The 19940-nt window shown below is 45.6% G+C and overlaps 1 protein-coding gene across 12 annotated transcripts in view; it reads right to left on the bottom strand.

Annotated features, from left to right (window-relative positions):
* Positions 1 to 19940, bottom strand: part of ARHGEF9 (Cdc42 guanine nucleotide exchange factor 9) — a 193271-nt gene that overhangs the window by 10273 nt on the left and 163058 nt on the right. For all 12 annotated transcript variants that reach the window (XM_048959999.1, XM_048960003.1, XM_048960001.1 and 9 more), the window contains 2 exons: positions 10919 to 11162; positions 10139 to 10207 (listed from right to left, as the gene is read on the bottom strand). In XM_048959999.1, the coding sequence (XP_048815956.1) occupies positions 10139 to 10207; positions 10919 to 11162 (313 nt within the window). The remainder of the gene's footprint in view (positions 1 to 10138; positions 10208 to 10918; positions 11163 to 19940) is intronic.

The raw sequence follows: 19940 nt of genomic DNA, 5'->3' as shown, positions 1-19940 counted from the left end.
GGCAGCTCTTTATGTCAGAAGGTTTGTAGGACTTTTCCATAGGGTGTTTGTGTTGTTTTTTTTTAATTTACTGGTCTTGTTTTAGCCAAAAATGGCTATAGGCGATGCAGAAAAGGCTGCTTCTGCTCAATCCAAATGGGTAGCAATGGAAAGACTGGTAAGGATACATTGCAAGGGTCTGTCCTGGCTTGGGGAACAATTCCCATGTATATGAGTCACAAGTTGTGTGCAGGAAAGGGGTAAGGGGACATTGCTCTGACAGCTTTCTCACTAGAAAGGTGAGCTTCAGCAAGCTGGGACCTACACAGTCCGTTGTAAAGGATGATGCACAAACTGCAGTTCTGGGTGAATGGGAGTGTAACAGGAAGGAGGCACGGAGCCCCCGAAGCACAGACTACAGGGAAAAGTCACAGAGCTACTTCTGCATTTCCTCTCCACAATGCCATTGAGCCATTGACTAGGGATAATCCCTCCTTCAGCCTCAGGGTGCTGTGATCAGCTGGAAGCCACAACTCCAGAAAAGGGCAGAAGCCGGGAGGAGCAGGGCTCTGAAGCAGGTTGCTGTAAGCTCTGGCCATCTCTGGATCCCCTCTGCTGCATGCAGAACTGCTCTTCCTTCTGTGGGGAGGGCAGTCCCGGCCGCATGACGGGTGGTAAGCTTCACAAGGGCCATCTCGAGGCCATTGCCTCCCTGTTTTTAACCGCAGGAACGAGGTGACTCTACCAAGTAGACCAGTGTCCTCATCTGGAAAGCGGGATGGCATGACCCACCTACCTCACACGAGGGTTGTGAAGCTAAATTAATTAATGTTTGTAAAACACTTTGAGATCCTCGGCTGGGAAGGTGCTAGAGAAGGCAAAATACGGTGATTAGCACCCAGGTACCACAGCAGTGTGTGTCAAAGAAATGCGACTGCGTTCAGTTAGCGGTTCCTACTCACATACAAACACATGCTTTGTGGGACCAGCACCGGCCGGCCCAGGAACAGGAGGGCTGCACACAGTTGGGTACTTACAGACAAAGGAAAAAGCCTCACAGAGTGCACTCATGGAGCTCACCTGACAATTTCTGTATGTTGCCATATTGCAATCCAGGGCTTCTTTTAGATATGAAGCTACGGCTTTAGGATGGCTTTAGGAGAGAGAATTAATTTGCTTCCCCTTGCTATAGAATTTACCAATCCTGAATTGCTGAAAACCTTAAAAAGGTTCGGACCAAATAGAGATACCATCTTGACTATAGCTAACTGATTTCTCCTCCTTTGCAGCAAATACTATCAAACCATGCCTCTCTCTGTTGCCTACAGGGAGTAACCGAGGCCTTTCCTTATGGTGGATAAAAACTGCTCTATGGTTCATTACTCATTAACCTTTAACAAATTCAACACAGTTAATATTTCAAACTCAGCTTAAAAGAGCAGTCTGGAATTGTTCTGCAGCTGTATTTGTCCTGTCTCTGTCTTTCCCAAGCACCTCTCCAGCATGTCTGCAGAGTAGAGTGGGGTCAGTGGTGGGACACCTAAGTCAATTTCTGTACCATCCTTCCTGGTGGGACCCAACGCTCAGTTTGCACTTGCCACACAGTGACTTAAGCCAGTGATGTCACACAAGAGCAAAGCATGGACTTAAGCTCATATCTACCCCATCTCTTCCCTCCCTTCTACCGCTGTCCTGCTCCAAGTTGCCTTGTTGGAAGGCAATTCAACATGTGAACAGAGCCTGGAGAGTAAACTTCTGAAGCCACACACATGTGAAGACATTCCCATGGAGACCCCCAGCCATTGGTGCTTGGCTCACCAAGTGAGGAGAGGCTAGTAAGGACTTTCAGGATCTGTGGCAAGATGAGGATATGGTTGTCCCTTACATGTCTGGTGTTGGGAAATAAATCTTTTTCTATTGCTACGTAGTCTGGATCTTCAACCCAAAGTCGAAGCCACCAGCATAATTAAATAATGTTTCACAACACAAAAGAGCTGTGAATCTAAAGCTGCTACCAAAGGACACACAGCAGTTGTTTCTAGCTTTGAAAGACCTCAACACCACAGTGCTTAGTGACACAGCCCTACGCCTTTTGCACTCTGTGGCTGCAGAATCGCAGCTAGCCTCATGATGCATCTGGTCTGCCGTGCTGAGCAAGGCTGAGCTCTTTATTGTTTTAAAACCCATTTGTAGAGGGTGAACTGCTATTCTTTAGTCTCAACAAAGAATTGCTATGAAATCTCCTGGATCAGCAAAGTGTTACACACTTGGAAGGCTGGAGAAGTAGAGAAAAGACAGTCTGGCTAAAGTCCACTGACACTGATGGAATTACACTGCAAAGAACGTAATCCATAGTCTGTCTTCTCCAAAAGAGAAAAAGGCAGACTCCCCTGGCCAGATCACTAGCAACCCCCTTCAGTTCTTCCCCAGGAGAGCCCTTTGGGTCCAAACTCCTGGAAAACCTCTACTCCCATCTGGAACATACCCATGCAAACACACACTGCCACATTCCTCGGTAAGGAAGCTCAGACTAATATTCTTCAAAGTTTTTTGTCTATCACTTCTCAAGGATGTAGGGGTTGATATCATTAGCATCTAAGTTGGATGAGCTTCAAAAGCTGGTTGGTTCTATTTGAATAAGCAGCCAAAGGTTTGAATATTTATCATATTTATCAAATGACGTCCATGGCCTAAATGATCAAAACTGTGCATCTCAATGGCATGCATAATCACTATGTGTTTGTGGGCATGCAAATAAAAACAACTGTGCTCTGGCAAGCCAGGCTGATAATTCCCTGAGAATACATTTTCTTGTGAAGCAGTGATACAGCACTTTGCAAAAGCTAGAGGTGCCCCAAGAATGGCTTTGTTTTTGACATACCCGTGTTCTTGACAATGTGGAACACAGGAATTAGGAGTGGGGGAGGCAGAGAAATTCACCTAATCTGAACATCTTCAAAAGCCAAAAAAGAGCAATTCTGGAAAAAGTATGACAGGTTGCTGTTTTTCTGTTCCACTCTGAAGTGGTTTGTTCTCTCATCAGAACTCGGGGCTGTTGTGCAAAATTGTCTCTTGAGGGATTTTATATATGCAAAGCCATCACTTCACTGCAATTCAACAGAAAGAAATGAGCACAGCTCGTTTCCAATGCAATTTTGGGCTGCTCGGCGAACAGAATTCAAAGCACAAAAGGAAAGAATCGATAGATAAGTAATGATTTCTACACACAGCTGCTACACTGCCTTTCCGAGGCATAAGAAAGCAGCTATACACCAATGACCAGACTTGGAGCTCCTTCTGCTGGTTCATGCATAATTCTACACTGTAGCAGAATAGAAAGGCTGCAGCTGCATAGCAAGATTGTCTAGCAGGGTGGGGGTATGGAAATCTCTTCGGAATGAGCACAAAGAAAACTCCAGGGTTTATGCTTTGGCTAGACAAAACTGGTGAAGAGAGATGCTGCACTGTCAGTTGAAGTCATGTCTTTTTTTAGAGCTGGGATACGTCACTTGGAATCTTTTGAATATCTCGACTCAGAGGAAAACAAAAAGATCTATCATGGTCTCTTTTTTTCTTTCTAATTCTTTTTTTCCCCTCTATCTGAGGTTATAACGGGACTTGACTAGCACTTGAAGATTTAGGAGCATGCTGTTAACTCACAGGCAATCCACATGGACACGTGCAGAGAGATCCAGTTACAACGTAGTGGGATGGCTCTATTAGCACTGTGCCTCCCCCGTGCAAATACGAAACATACACAGAATACACTCAGATTTGCCTATATAATAACCACAGAACTTGCCTTACGAGATGGTTATTCCACCCTCACTCTTTAAGTTTTTAATCTCAGACTTTAATCAGGAGCTATTTCATAGGCTTTTCTTCTACCTATCCATCTAGATTTTGTGCTGCTCGTTAGCTGGAGCTGCGTGGGAGACAATGAAATGTCACCACCTCATTTCCCTGCTGGCCGAGGGACGGCTGCTGGCTGGGAGGGAAGCGGTGCTGTGCTGCAGAGCCTTCATTCCCTGTGATCTCAGCTGCTCCTGCATCTCAGAAATTCAGTCTCCTCATTAATACTGTAACCCACATGCAACACAGGTAGCAGGGAACATACCTCAAGAACACTAATTGCTGTATGGTTAATTATTCCTGCAATAGTGACAAGTTCAGTTTAAAGAAACAAGAAGCCATGGCTCAATGGGTACAGCCCCTTGCCCTTCTTCAGCACGTTTCAACAGAGGATCTCAAAGCACCTCTCCACTGTTCATTCGGTCACTGTCGTATTTAGAGTTAGCAAACTGTTCTGTATCTGACACCAGTTCTGCTGATTGCAGGCTGTTGTTACAGCCAGAGGTGAGGATGGGGGCTGCGAGAAGGAAATGTCTGCCTCCAGCAGCAGTCCTGAGCAGCCATGGACTGCACTGCTTTTCACCTCCATGCTAAACTGCCTGACTCAAGTTTTGTCATACTCACCCAATTCAAGGGCATTATGCGGTGCATTAGCCATGGCTCTTTACACTGCAGGGGACTGTACTCAGTGGTTTGGTAGAGGTAGATATTACCAGAAATGGTGCTGGTGCGGAGAACCTGCCTTAGCTCCCTTTTCTAGGCACTTGTCTAACTTCTCTGTCTTGGAGGAAAAGTGCTCACTGCTGCTTGGGGGGACTCTGCAGCCTTGAGAAATGCAAGAGGAAAACACGGGGATTGTGCCTGGGCTGTTCCACAGCCAGCAACTACTGAGGTAACTTTACCTCCCTGAATCTATCAAGTCTGTTACTGCTACCTCGTGTCATTAGACTAGACATTAAGATAATGATTCCTCGTGTGACAGGCAAAAACTAAATGAGGCAAGATGGAATAAATGATACTAGGGTTTTATCCATCAAAGCCAGCTGAAAACTCATTTATCCTGTCTCATATGCATATAGCCCTTCTCCTCCAGCATTCTCTGCAGTGATAGCAAAGAATACTCAGTCTGTTTCACTGATAGGAAGAGATCTCTTCATCTATCACTGCCCTGAAATGCAGTCTCTTCTGGGTTGAAGAAATGCACCCAGAAACACTACCTCTCACCCAAAATACCTCACTGAACTGAAAGTACAGCAGTGTCTGGGCTGACAGCCCTACTGCAGTTGGAATCTCAATGTGATGTTGATGGCCACATGTTGGCTCTTCAAATGAGGGCTTGGTATTACAGGAAAACCAAGAGGTCTGTTTCACAGCTCACCAAAAACTCCCCTGGGGAATTTGCTCAGAAGCATGTGCCCACTGCTGAGTAACCAAAAACATACATCAGAGGTCTCCTAGCCAAAATATTGATGGTTTTCTTCAGTATCACATCAGTTCTCAGATGAAACTCCTTACTCCAGTTGTGTTCATAATACATTGAGTGAGAAGGCACCTGTCCCAGCGATCATCACAGAGACTACTGTATGCGGACCAAAGCACTACAAAGTGCTGGGGCAAACTGCAGAGGTTTGGGTGGAGCCTCTATATTACAGGCAATGGGATAAGCCCAGTGATTTATCTGAATCTGGGGGGAAATGCCACTGAGAACACATTTAGCTCCATTATTTCTCCCTTGCAGTGGGAAGCTTGGTGAAAAAGGGAAATGTCCCTGATTATCTACAATGCCCCTCTTTGTTTCTAAGCTTAGTCTGTGTTGCTTGGTGTTTTTCATTTCTCCTAAGGCTGCAAATCCCCAGGCATGAATAGGATGGGGAAACACACCAGGGTCAATCTAGATAGAAACAAAGATGCAGTAAAATAGGTTCAGACACTCAGGAATACTACAGGAGGTTCCTACAGACCCCGTTGCCTGGTAAGACCTGTCATTGCTGGCAAGATGAAGCCAGCATAAGTATGCTCATGTGCAGTCATCTTGTTTTGCTATGCACGCTTGCTGGGGGAGAGTTTAAAGTGCAGAAGCTTGAGATGTCAAAGAAAAGCTGTTGAGAGTGTGGGTCAGGGTTTTATGAGACAGTTAGCTGTGAGCTCAAGTAATCAGAAGAGAAGAAGTTAGCAGAATTTGGTGACTCAGAGGGAGTTTTACTGCAGGCCAAAGCAGCTCATGCTGGCTGATGATTTAACCCCTGCTGGAGTTTGCATAGCTGAGTTTTTATGGGCAGATTTAATGACAACATCTTTCTACACTCAAGGCTAGGGATAATGGTGACTGAATATATGTTTTCCTCCTTCCACACGTCCCAGATCATCAGGCTAAAGACTTGTCTTTGGTGAAGCTATTGCACAGTGCAGAGGAGAATGCACAAGACAGAGAGAATGACAAGAAAGAGCTGGTCCATAGCATGGCCTTGCGGAGCTCCTGGCACGGGGAAACCCTCTCACCAGCTCGAAGGTCACTTCTTTACATTTGTTCAGACATTTCATTTTCCAAAATGGAAATATTATTGGGAAGCAGAGCTTTAAGAATGGAATCTCTTTACTAGGCAGTGGAACCTCTAATCACCCTGAAAGCCCTGGCTGACAGCTTCTAGGAACACAGGCAAAATCCCTCATGTGCCTGTGGAAAGGAGATAGCCCATGTGCTGTCCTGCATGGGAACAGATGCGGACATAGCTGAGGATCCGATAAGTAATGGAATGTTTCTAAATGCTGCAAACACTGATGTTGGGAGGGGAGATTAAAAGTGGCCGTCAGAACAAAGCTCGTGATGGATAGAGGCAGTAAAGGAGCCTTCTGTTTTCAGACACTCAGAAATCGAAAAAGTAAGCTGGATAATCCTGTGTCTGCGTTAAGAATGGACTGGAGATGCACAAGGGATCCATTTTCATTGGAGCTTTAGCCTGGTTTCCACGGCTATCGTCAATCACAAATGCAATTCTGGAAGTGCAGCTCGATGCTATCTTAATGTCATGCTTGCCAGTGCAGGTCGCAAAGGTCTTTAGTGGCACCTGGACTGATCTGCAGAGAAACTGCATGCTTGCTTGACTGCAGCATAAAAAAATGTTGTTTTTGTAAGCCAAGCCAAATAAATTTCTCTGTTGTTTTACTATTTCTAGGAAACACTACACGGAATTCTATTCCCAGTTACAAGGCTGACATTGAGAGAGGCTAAAGGGCTGTAACCGAGAGGCAAAACCTCGAACGATCAATGCGGAAAGACAAAGCAACAAACAGCCCCTTTCCCTACCTGTTGGTAAGCTGCACAACCAACACTACCCATTTACTATATGTCTAATGGACTTAAAGAAGGCTGAAAATTGGTTTAATGCTGTCTTAAGGCACCTGGTTTAATATCATTATGCTTTGCCCGATCCAATAAGTAGTGCAAATCCCAGTATATTGCTGAAATCTGACCTTATGCATCATTAAATTGATTTGGAAGGAAGCCCAGCACTGCATGCATGCACACATTTCTGTGTGGGTACGAGCATCAGGAGATGGCTGCTTCCAAATGGGCTGGCTTGCGCTCCACAGAGGATCCTTGTTGTGGGATTGAAAATCTCTCACAACACAGAGCTGTGCTCTCAGTCAGTCCCCCAAAAGAAGCTTCCATCCGTTCAGAAAGCTGATTTAGGATTTTGCCTCCCACTATTGGGTGACCCCCTAGTGTCTCCCAGAGTGCTGCAGCAAGCTGTGGTTTAAATGCTTCCTTTCAGAACAGCACCAGCTGGCTCCCAAGGAATACCTCTGGGAGGTGTGGTACAACAGCACATGAAGTAAGCTGCTGTTTATACTATTTGAAAAATGTTTTTCTGCTTCACCTCTAACAAAGTTGATTGCATTTTCCATTTCACCTCCTTCACAGCTTTTCTCTCTTCCTTAAGTATTCTGTGACAGGGAAATTACCATGGTTTCCCATTTAAGAGATGGAGGGAATGACTGAGATGATCTAGAAACGATCCTGTAATAGACATCCACTGACATGGCAGCAGAGCTGTTGCCACGTCAGCTCAGATGCTGAGCCATGAGCCAAGCAGGAGCCACGGGGACCTGTCCAGCAAAGTCCTTGACTGGAAACAAATAAATAGTCCTCGTGAAAATGCAGTGAAAGTATTCCTATTCTCAAGGGGCCTCACCACATTCCAGGTACAACTGTTGTTCCTGAAACACCCTAAACTTCTTCCAATGCTCCTGGCTTGCTGCGGGAGGCTACATGGGGAGGACACAGGCAGCCCCAAGCAGCACCTTGCCAAATTCATGGGCAGTCATGTAAAAGGCATGTGGAAAGGTTCAACCATCAGTCACAGAAAGCCAACTCCCAGGAATGCCCTCCTACCTCTCTCTTACTGAGCAACTTCACCAGCTCCCTGTTGCAGCAGCCCTGTGCCTTTGGGTCTTGGGCAAAACAGAGTAAGAAAACCAAGAGTTTTCAGCCAAGCATTCAGTGCAGGTAAATAACTTATGTAATTTGAGGCTGGACTACAATTATCACAATGTAGGACAAAAGAAACAGAGCTACTAATTTCATGGTTCTACTGGCTGTTATTTTCAGTAAAAGAGCCAGACTTTGCCTAACTGGGCACCTGAGGTCTGACTGCTTCTGTCCATCTCAAGGACTTCATCTCATGAAAAGAACTCCCAGTGTTATAGCATAAGCTTGTCCTGCGTAAAAGAAATGCTGACTAGTGTTTTACAAGCTAATTAATTTTTATCAGAGAAGCCTAGTTTAATACCCCCCCACTTTTCATCTGAGAGAAAGAGAGAGAAAGAGAGGAAACGAGAGCAAATGCTGAATGAGAAATTGGTACTGTACAGTTAGGCTTATTATGCTTGTCAAAGTGCAAGTATAGGGATTTAATTAGGTGTACTGTAGGCATGCTCAGGCACCTTTGAACCGTGTCACGTACTTAATGACTAAACAGTAAAATTATTAATTAATAATTAATTAATAATTTAATTGAACAGTGAATAATTAAAACTGTTTTTTGCCATGGCCATCATGCAAGTCAGATTCTCCAGTTTTCCAGTTGCCTGAATTTCTATGGCTGCTCCCTGGTGGGGGGTGGATGTGCCAACCTGTGCTCGTGCTGGTGTCCGCGGCTGCCAGAACCACATGGACACTGACATATGCATGTCCCTGCCTGTGTGTGTGTGCATATTTGGAGCTTAGGAAATCTGGCCAGGAGAGCTTTTAGAGAACAACTCAGCACACAACATAGGAAGTTAATAGAGAGGAGAAGACTAATGACAATGGAGAGACACAGCAAACCATGGCAGTTACACTTGGCCTAGCGAACCACTACTGGACCAGCAAAGCCAGTAGACAACAAACAGGTGAGGCAGAAAACAAAGAGCTCTTTCAACTTCTGCAAAGAAAAAAACAAAACAAAAAAACAACCCAAAACCTGTTGAGAATCTGCCTGGGACTCACTATAGCCAAGAAACTATGAATTCTCTGAAAACCTTTTTATAGTCCTGGTTGCACTGAGGTACTTCAGTAACTAATTAACATGCCTGTGACTTTGTGAAGCCTTGGAAAACCTGAAAAATTACATCTCTTCCTTTCCCTCTGTATTTACTACTTCAAAACCTGGAGCTGCAAGAGTTATTGCGAGAGATAATTAACAACAGCTGTTTCACCAGTTGAGACTCCGTTTAGTGTATAGCATGGCATTTATTAGTTGGCTGTAGTCTGCCTGGGTTGGAAAATGAACCTGACATTAGAGATATATAACATCTTTACCAAGATACATTCCTTCCTAGAACTGATGCTACTGTGCTGTCCTTTAAAAGTTACAGGCAGCCCCAAGAATCATAAGTGTCCCCTTCCCAAAAGCAGGGAAGGGGAAGGTCTCTCATCATGTCCAATATTTTAGCCATCTTTTTCTAATGGGACACACTTTGGGAATTAGCAAAACAACCTACACGTCTTCGCACTCTCTCCCATCTCAGCCTGAGATAAACAATCAAGAAAGTTTTCTGCCCCCAGGGACAGCTTCTGGACACCAGACTGGAGATAACGAGATCAAATTCATCTCTGGTGAAATTCCACTGGCTTCTGCCACATGAGACCAGAGATTAATTTGGCCCACAGATACATTAAGAAAGGATACAAAGCACAAACGGTATTTTATAAAAAAGAGAAAGGGGAGAGGGAAATTCAAGGGAGACACTGGATCCTAGCCCAGCAGGATTCAGCCCAGCCCGCTCCACCCTCACATCACCAGGCACAGTGCGTGTTGCCGGTTACCTTTTTGCTTACTGACTTTCTTTACTGTCATTGCCGCTTGCCGCTTTTGATTTTCAGAAATTTCAAAGCCTGAAAAAGGGAACACGGCAAATACAATTCAGAAGTTGCTTACAAAGCCTCTCTTTCTTTTGGGGAGGGGGGGATTTTCTGCACAGTTTGGCAAACACAGAGCTCCCTAGGTGGCAAAGCATCACCCAGCAGGCTGTGTGTACGGGAAGGTGTTTCAATGGAAGACAAATCTGCCTTAAAAGGACAGGCCTGCTTATACTTTCCATACAGACCCTGCACAAGGGAGATTAAGATTAGATCCATTATTATTATTGTTATCATAAACAGGATTGTAAATTCGCCCAGTACTTCACAGCTGAGCAACACAAACTGAGCCTGAACTGACGCTCGTTGCAGTCAGTTTCTGGGCCGATGCTGAGGGAAGGGCATGGCTGATTGATCGCCAACTCGGCCCCTCCCTACCCTGCACAGGACGTGCACAGCCAGGGCAGAAAGGAGGCAGCCAGGAGACTGGGTCAGGAGACCCAAGAGTTCTGTTTCACACAAACCCCTGGAGGTCCAGGCTTGAAGCTCTGGGCAGAATTTGCTCACTGAGGGCCAAAAACTGAAACTGGAAAGAGATCTACTTCATGGCAACAAGAGCAGTCTAGGACATCTGAACAAGGTTTAACTGTAATGCTACAATTAAAAACAATGTGGGCTTCTCCAACATTTGGGGCTAAATGAAGCATTACCAACAACCTCCTTTCAGATCCATTTCATATTCCTCACCTATCTTTTCATCTTCTTTTACCATCTTCCTTTCTTCTCTGAAAGCTCTGAGCCATCGCAACTTCTCCTCCAGTTTCTTGGCAAAGAATAAGTGCATTTCCTCAGTCTCCTTGTTATGAAGTTTGAAGGCATTCTTCATGCTGACATTGAAGTCATCATCTCTCCCATCTTCTATATCTACCACTTCATATTTATCCATGTCTATGCGACCTTTGTAATACAGAATATCTCTTCGTATCAGGTCCTGCGGAGACAAAAGGAGAGATGGGCTGATCGTAAGGTACTTACAGAGCCTGAGCTCAGCAGGGAATTCACAGGAGGGCTGAGGAAAAGAAAGAAGCAATGGTGAAACAGTCAGAGTCTTCCAACCTTGTCTGCTGAGAATGTATTTGTTGCTGACTGAATGAATAGGGGAAACACAGAAAAAAAACAGAACAAAATACAAATCCTCATGCTGCGAAATTTTGCTTGCAGGAATGAAAAACCACCTTTGAGCAGACAGAGCCCTTCCATCATCTCCCACGAGTTTAGTACCTTCTTACTGAGCATAATGTATTTCTCCTGCTCCACATGATAGGAGCCTGATGGGATTCCTGCACTGCAAAAAAAAAGGGCTGTAGAGAGAGAGAAAACTTGTGAAATCAGCTTGTGCCCACTTGGCACTGCAGAGCTGGGTCTCACTTTTCCAGACCTGCTCTTGTTATCAGGGCAAACGGGTCTGTGCCTCTTACCCCTGGCACCCATTTCCCACTGTTACACAATTCATTGGTGAGAAAAATCCCCTCGGTTTTCCATTCAAAGAACTCTTAAACTCTATCCCACTATAATCTGGGTTTAACCTCTTGAGCCAGCTTAAATCTTTGCTTTTCCCTTTCTTGATATTCATAATAATCTTTATGACCAAACCTCCTCATCTTCACTTGCTTTCTACACTGATCATTCCCACCCCCTTGTTTTTCAGCAACAGCTCACTTCTCTCCATCAGGAAGGGAGAAAACAGCAATAGCCTTCTGCTATTGCACCGGCACAGCTGCGTGGTCACAGCAGCAGGGAAACGGCAGATGCAGCAGACATAGCACTAAAAGCAATGTTTTGAGAGTACTGTGTCAACTTCTCCATCACTGATGTGAAATTGTGATGATTAACCACAGTGAAAGTCAGACACCTGCCTGTTTTCCCCCCTTCCCTCTTTGTACTTCTTTTGGTCCTGCCCTTCACATTTGGTGCTGCCTTTCATGTAACTATTCCTGATTTACACTGGTGTTACAGGAGCATTGGCCTCTTTCATGGAACAGATAACAAAATATGACTACTAGAAAGCAGAGTATTAATTACAAAAAGTCATGACCAGAGAGAATGTTTCAATTTAAAAGACATACAGGTATCTAAAAACACAAATTCAGAAACATACCATCAAGATTGTCTTCCTCTACCCACTGTAAATACCCAGTGTTTGGGTATATTAAGTTAATCTATTTAAATATTTTTTGGTTTTTGAAAGTGCCTAAAGATAAATGTTATGTCAAAGGGCTCATTGGAGAGGAAGAAAATCAATATACAGCACTTATTTACTCAAGTAAGCTTTAGGAGTGAGGGTTTTTTTTTTTTAATGAAGGTAAGCAATAGGAGTTGTTTTAAACGAATCATTCATCTCAAAAAATAAGCTGTGTGTCAGTTTTTCAACATATTCATGGATGTGCCAGATAGGGTTGGCTACCATGAGACAGGGCACTGCCCAGGAGGTTGGAGTCTTTAAAATCTGCCCCCCTCCTCTGCAATGCTCTGTAGGGGAAAAAAATACCTGTTAACTAACATACTGCACAAATGCCTCCTTCCTGGATGAAAGCTTTGAGCAACGATGCTGTCCTAAACATAAGGAGATTTCAGGCTGAACATGCAAACTGTAAAACTTTTCTACATTGCCCTGATTTGGCAAATTGCTTCTTAGCCCCCACCTAAATGCTGAGAAGCATCACTAAATTTGTTCAATTAAATCAATACTGTGCACTGGTTTACATTTTAGCTTCGAACTGATTCTTAGAAATAGCATTCATCTTCACATTCTCAAAGAACTTGACAACAAACCTCACTGGAAAAAAAAACAAAGATATGCTCCTTAAATGAGTGCTACCCACAGGTATTCTTCTTGACTGAATCTGCCAACCCACTGTTGCAGAAAACTTCCAGAAGAAAGCAGGCTGTCCTTGTGAGGCAGGTGAAGTAGGATCAAACGTACTTTCTGTGCAATATTCATGACTAAGCAGAGAGCTGCTCATGAAAATATTATGAAAATAAATAATCACAAGCGTCCTGTTCGCCTGGTGCTGAAAATACCACTCTGTGCATTACCTTTTTGCGGGCACATACGTACTGAACGCGGTGTGCTTTTTCCCTCATTTTTTTTGTTTAGCAAACACGATGAGCTCCCTTTAATAGCTGAGTGAGTGCTCTAACAGCATTATAGAGGTGCTATGCTTCCAGAGGGCGTCTGGCTGAGCGGCTCCGTGCCTTCCCCTCCCCAGGCTGCAGCCAAACAGTCGCTGCTGCGGTGCTCTGGGGGCTGCAGGTGCTGCTGAGCATTGGGCACAAAGGTAGCGGTGTTGCCTAGGAGTTATTGGAGGAGCAATAAGGAGATAATGGAATCGCACAAGTGCTTTCAGAAGATTATTGCTGGGGAAAATGCAATAGCAGGAAATAACAAGCTCAGCTATCAAGAGCGTTTGAGGGAAACACACAAAGAAGGAACGCTGCAGCTTTGTCCTTGAGCATTAAATAAGCGCATTGGGAATCAGGAAAAGACAACAAGCACAGAGCTCCTGCCTGCCGCTTTTACTTTCATTTCAAGAAGAAGCTTTTTGATAACAAGAAGAAATGAATCATCTTCCATCAGCCTCCCCAGAGCTCAGCCTGGCACCAATCTGCTGCTGGAGAAACGGCCCTGGGGGGAGGCCCTGAGGAGAGGATGCACAGAGAGGACAAAGCCATGCAGAAGTCCAGGAGGGAGCTCAGAGCCAACCCTGAGAGGCAATCACCGTTCTGTGCTGATGGAGCACTCCTTTCCTGCTTCCATAAAGGAAGCACCATTCCCACCCACTGGCTGCAGACTCCAGCACCCATAGCACTGTGTGCATATGGCTCGTTACATCTGGCTTTGGGAAAGCTCAGTCCATAGAGCAGATTGATACCTGTACCTGGGTACCATCATCCGAGATGGCTTAGCTATCTGCTACTACTCCTTTTCCGCTCTTTGTGCCTACACTCAATAAACTGATATTATTTACTAACTGACTAAATTTTAACATCTGTAGTATCAGAACAATAATAATTTCTTGAGCCACAGGTATTCTATCACATATGTTCTTACAGCTCTTAAAGAAAAAACAGGTATTGCTTAACTCCTTGCCAAGCACTGGTGTCTTCAAATGCACTTGGATGACAATGCAAATGGTTCCAACAAAATTTAGGAGTTCATCTGAGCTATGTAACTGGCAAATGAGGCCAAAGCCCCGTTTTAAGGAACTTCTTCTGCATGTGGACAAGAAAAATCAAAATCTGGGACAAAAACAGGATATGAGAGCAGCACTGCTTTGTGTGGTTTGTGGCAGAAGCAGACAGGAGGCAGGATAGAGAAATGAGCCCTGTTGCTCTGCACACTGTGTCTTTCCTTTCTTCAAGCACTTAAGCTGAACCAAACAAGCACACACAAAGGAAAACAGATGTGTGGTGGAAGATGAAAACGGATTGCTTAAATGGGCTGCTAAGTACTACATGTCAGAGGGACAAAGCAAATAGGTGCACACAGATGGAGATTTATCAGCGATGGAGGTAGCTGCACTGGTGAAAGGAGCTCAGGCGTAGGAGATGGCAGAAACTGCAGCTGGGACAGTGCTACTCCTGATCACTCCGTGGAAACCACATGAGACAGTCAAGAGGAAATTACTGAACTACAGACATTGGTTCTGTTTACATGCTGCTATATCAGTGTAGTATTATCTTGCATCCTGACTACAGGTGAGCCAGCATGAAGACCAGTCGCTTTACACTGCCCAATTTTTAATGTCACACTGAAAAAAGACCCGAAGAGTTAAATAAGTGTAAGAAAATGTAAAAAGACAAAAAAAAAATCTGAAATCTTGATCATTGGTAAAAGCCAAAGAAATAGAGCTGTTAATCCAGAAAGAACGTAAACGAAAAGGAATGTGCTATGACTGTTCCAAAAACATGAAAAATTCTTTGAAGAGATCAATTATTCTCCATTTTGATTGTGGTTTGACTTAATTTACTATAAAGGGGAATAAGATCAGATACGTGGAAAAAGATCTTTCCAGCTGTAAGAGTAGCTAAGCACTAAAACAGACAAAATACAGAAGTCTTGAGACAGCATTCCTTGGAGATTTTCAAAAATAGGGTTAGATAAACATCTGTCAGAGAAGATCTGAGTGCTCTTAATCCTACAAGGGAATAGCTAATCTCCTGGGGTCCTGACAGCTCTGCGTTTTGATGTGCCTAAGAGAAAGGCAACAGATGGAGAAGAAAAGGGATGAGAGCAGGTAGGATCATTACGGACTTGAGGGGCAGTGTGAGGGAAGCCCCAAGGCACCGGCTGGGAGAGCGAACACAAGGAGCAGTGACACAGACCCGCAGTCTCTGCAGACTGCATCCAGACTGCATGGTGTGGCTCTTAAGAAAATTGATGCATTTAGGTCATTTGCACTTATTTTTTCTAAATACGATCTTTTTTTACCCTACAGCTTCTGTACATTCTTTTTCTTTTCGCTAGCTGAGGTTAATTAAACTCTTCTGAATAAAATGCTCTGCAGTCTGTTCACATAATACGTACTAAGAATCTACAAGGAAAAGATGAAGCAAAAAAATACATATTTGATGGGAGCACAAAACAAAGTTGTGACATGTTACGTAAACCTTCCACGGCTCTGCTCTCTGTGTTTGTGTTCTCAGAGCTTTGCAGTGCTCCAGGGGAGGACCTGCTTGGGCCCCGTTCTCCTGCTCCCACCTGGACTGGAGCCCACCCTGCTTGCTGTTCTCTCCCCAAGGTGGGGAGGCACCTAGCTGGGCATGAAGGAAAAATATCTGACTAGTGCCTGTCATCAGGAAACCAAGGCTGGTCTTCAACGGGAAAATTGGAAGCTATAATGTGCCTTCCACAAAGAATTACACACCTACCCCCAAGTTATTACTCCAGATACAGCCATGTGGATAAAGAACTGCACCTGTAAATCTGACTGTTCGATAACTCTTACTGCAGTGCTGCTTCCTCCTCCTGCTCGCTAGCTCTAATCCATCACGTTTTCCTGCTGCGAGGACCCACAGCCACGCGGGCAGGCGCTGCCTCTGCGTGCAGGAGTTGTGCAGTGCCCTGCAGGAGCGCCCTGCTGCTGCAGAGCAAAGAGAATATTAATCACAGGGAGGGCAATCTGCCTGCAAAATGGCTTCAGATTTAGAAGCTATTTAAGAAATAAAGCAGGAAGAAATTTCCTCCTCCATCATGGGGCACAGCTGAGCACTGTTCGCATCGGATGCCTGCATTTCCTTGCTTAGGGCTGTTGTCTCTGGCAGAAAAGGGCACAACTGTATCTTTCACACACGTGGAGGGCAAGGTCTGGGGTGAGTTCTGCCTCTAAAGAACTCAGAAAGGGATCAGGAATAAGTGAGCTCCTTTCTGGTGCAAAGGTCCTGTGCTGCCTCCCCTGACGGTCCCAGCTTGGTGCTTGAGACTAGGTAAGGTCTAATGGGAGCTGGAGGGACACAGAGGAGTTGTGCTTTTGGGATTTACTGCAGCAGGCAACTCTCAGCAACCAATGCTTCCTGCAACAAAGGACAGCACAGACTGACTTGTAGGTGCTGGGGAACAGGACAGATCCCCAGCTGCTCCCCAGGCAGCCTCTGGAGAGGACCTGGCCCAGTATGTGTCCGAGCAACGGGTTCCTGCACCTCGGCATGTAGCCACTTTTGTGCCTTCCAGAAGCTTCTCTATATGAGCATACAGGAAATACACAGAGATAGATGGATAATGGTGGGTGGCATGCCAGGAGGGACTGCAAGGTCCTAAGACACATTATGATTTGAGGATGGTCCATTTTTTCAAGTTCACTCTATGCTAGGTCACACTCTACTTCTCATGCGTAAAACAAATCATCTGTAGAGCAAGAGCCATTTCCAGCCATGAGTCATTAGACCCCTTTATCAACTGACAACATAGAAGATGCCAACCCCAGAATAATCTGCTACAAGTTTCTCATTGCATTTGCAGGTCGTTGTTCCCTGGTTACAAACCCCTGCATGTTCTGATGGCACTTTGGGTGCCTGGGGCTCACGGCAGATTTTATCCCTAGTACTCTAATGGAATAATGCTATCTTCATATTTTACAGGGCAACTGGGAGCTGCAAATAAGTAATCTTTGAAAGACACACACTGGAAACCCTCGATGGCATTTCTTTACCAACCCAAAGCCCCTGATGACCATTATCTACCAGCCCAAAGTCTGATAAGAATGAACAGCAGCACTTGCACCTGCTCCCAGGGCTGGAATGCTGTGCACACTGTGCTGTGTACATGTAAGAGAGGGCACAGCCAGGGCTTACCCCAAACAGCCAGCAGTGGAATCCAACAAGGATGAGGCAGTGAGGCAGCAGCGTAACAAGCAGCAATCACACAGACTGTCCTTGCCCAGAAGCTGATGGGATCTTCAGGAATCACAAGGGAACGGGGATGCAGGGATGAGGCTGAAGGAAGAGGCCCTGCTGAGCACGAAACTTTGCAGCTTGGTGAAGTGCTGGGGTTGAAAAAGTCGATAAATAGTGAAGAGTTGACGCTGAAATTTACGACAGAGTAAAACGGGGTCCATTATGCCAACACCCAGACACCAGTCTGGAAAAGGCTGGGCTGCGTTTTCAACTTGGCTATGGGTCTGAGCCTCCTGTGCAGTGAGCTGTCATTGGCCTGGGCAGGGGGTGCAGAGCAGAACAGGGATGTGCATCTGCAGAGGGAGGGAGCAGGGTTTTTCCGTTTCCTCCTGAAATTTGCCCTGGTTTTCCTGCCTGCCTGCTCTCCATCTCCGTTCTGCCCAGCCTGCCGTGAGCAATGAGCGGATGGCATGCTGCCACTTCGCCATGTCTTTGGGTATCTTTAGTCATAAGGGCTTTCAACGTTCTTTGGCTTTTCAAAAAAAGACTCAGTGCCTACATTTTTAAAATCTAATTTACCTTAAAGCGACCCTTTGAAGAAAGCAGCACGGCCCGCTTGTCAGGAACACTAAGGACACAGCTTTCAGTTACATTCATTCCTTTAACCCAGCCCCACTGCAGGCTGTTTTTTAGGCTGGGACAGTCATGCACCATTCTCACCGCACTGCACAGTCTGCTGCAGAACTGGGCCTCTGCTCTGCCCAAACTCAATGAGACCTTTTTAAGGTTTTTGCCCTAAACATTCTTGATATCAGAAAATAAAGTCCTGCTGAGCGGTTGGATGCCAGCAGCTGTAATCACTGCTACCATCCCATCAGGCACCGTGCTTTGAGCTGAACCAGCAGGGGCTCAAAAGGACAGAGGGTGATGTTAGAGCCCTGTATGCTGCCTAGAATGGGACCAGTTATAGTTGCCCCAGGGGCTGCCATGTGAAGATGGGAGCCTGCAACCTCTTGAGTTTGGGTTTATGTAACTTCCTGCACAAAGACAGCTGTGCTGGGGAGGTCGGCAGATTCCTGCCAAATTATTCAGCAATGTCTGTCTCTTGAGTTTGGTTATAGATGCTTGATTCATCCTTGCCAGCTCCATGAAGCTGCAGTGTGGGCTCTGAGTGGGGGAGGACTGGAGCCGAAAGCATTTATGTGGAGATGCTATTTTTGCTCAGTGTATTTAGTGGAACATCAGTGGCATTTTCATGCCTTGCTCCAGCTCAAGCCCAGTCATGCTGGTTGCAAAGCAGCGAGGCGAGTGCCTTTCCAAGGCACTCATAGCAGGAAGGGATGGGAAGCCCTTCTGCAGACACATCCCTGTCTCGTCCGCTTTGTTCCCAGGGCTGTAGAGCCATGCTGCTGACAGGACACCGCTGCAGCAGGGTTGCATTATCAGCTGTTGAGCCAGATTTACACCCACCGCAATTCCAAGAATGACAAATAGGGCACAGAGAATGCTGTACAGCATCTTGCATTTCTATACAGTTACATCAGTAGACTAAACCATTCCCTGTTGAGAATGGAAATCACAGACTGTGAAAGAGCCTCTAAATTCAGCCCTTTCTGGATTTCACCATTACACTGGCACAACAGCCTGGAGCCTTCTCCTGCCCCTGGCGGAGATGTCTGCTCCTGGCTGACCTGCTGCTCTTTGCCCATCCCCTGCATCCCAGTAGTCCCCCAAGCCTGCACCGCAGTGCCAGAGCAGCAGCACTGTCCTTTGTGCTCATCCTGTGCAATGCCATTACCTCAGACTGCAGAACGCCTCTGAGTGCAACACGCTGCCACGTTGCTCCCCACTGCTCAGCAGAGGGCAAGACAGCTGACCCTGCCGCAGGCAGACCTGGGCCCAATGTATGTCATTCTGTGGGATCTGTATTGCTGGGATGGACAGAGCAAGGCTGGGAGGTGCTGCAAGACTCGAACTGTGCCTTGTGAGTGAAAAGCCACTTGAAGTCACAAGAATCATCCCCACGTGGCGCTGTGTTTGCAAACAAGGTTTTCAGATAGCCCTGTGAGCACTACTGGGCTGCAACAATAGCCAGGCCATGGTCGTGGTGTGAAGATTACCTCTGTGTCTTAGCAGCAGCGATACAGAACTAGGCCTCCTTCCACCAACAGTGCTCAGAAATGTCTCTTTTATCTTCCTATTTGGGAACTTGAACTGCAATGGAGTTTGACAGGATTATTTTATTTACCCCATTTCCTACAGCAGAGCTATTTCTGGCTGGCTATTGCTGCTGCTATTAAGCCGCTCTCATTTTGCTTCCCATCCAACCTGCTTTGCTGCGGGAGCTCAAGGGAAGACAGCAATAGCAATAACCCAC

Source organism: Lagopus muta, chromosome 13 (assembly GCF_023343835.1).
Source record: "Lagopus muta isolate bLagMut1 chromosome 13, bLagMut1 primary, whole genome shotgun sequence".
NCBI lineage: Eukaryota > Metazoa > Chordata > Aves > Galliformes > Phasianidae > Lagopus > Lagopus muta.
This window is presented reverse-complemented; position numbering and strand designations above follow the sequence as displayed.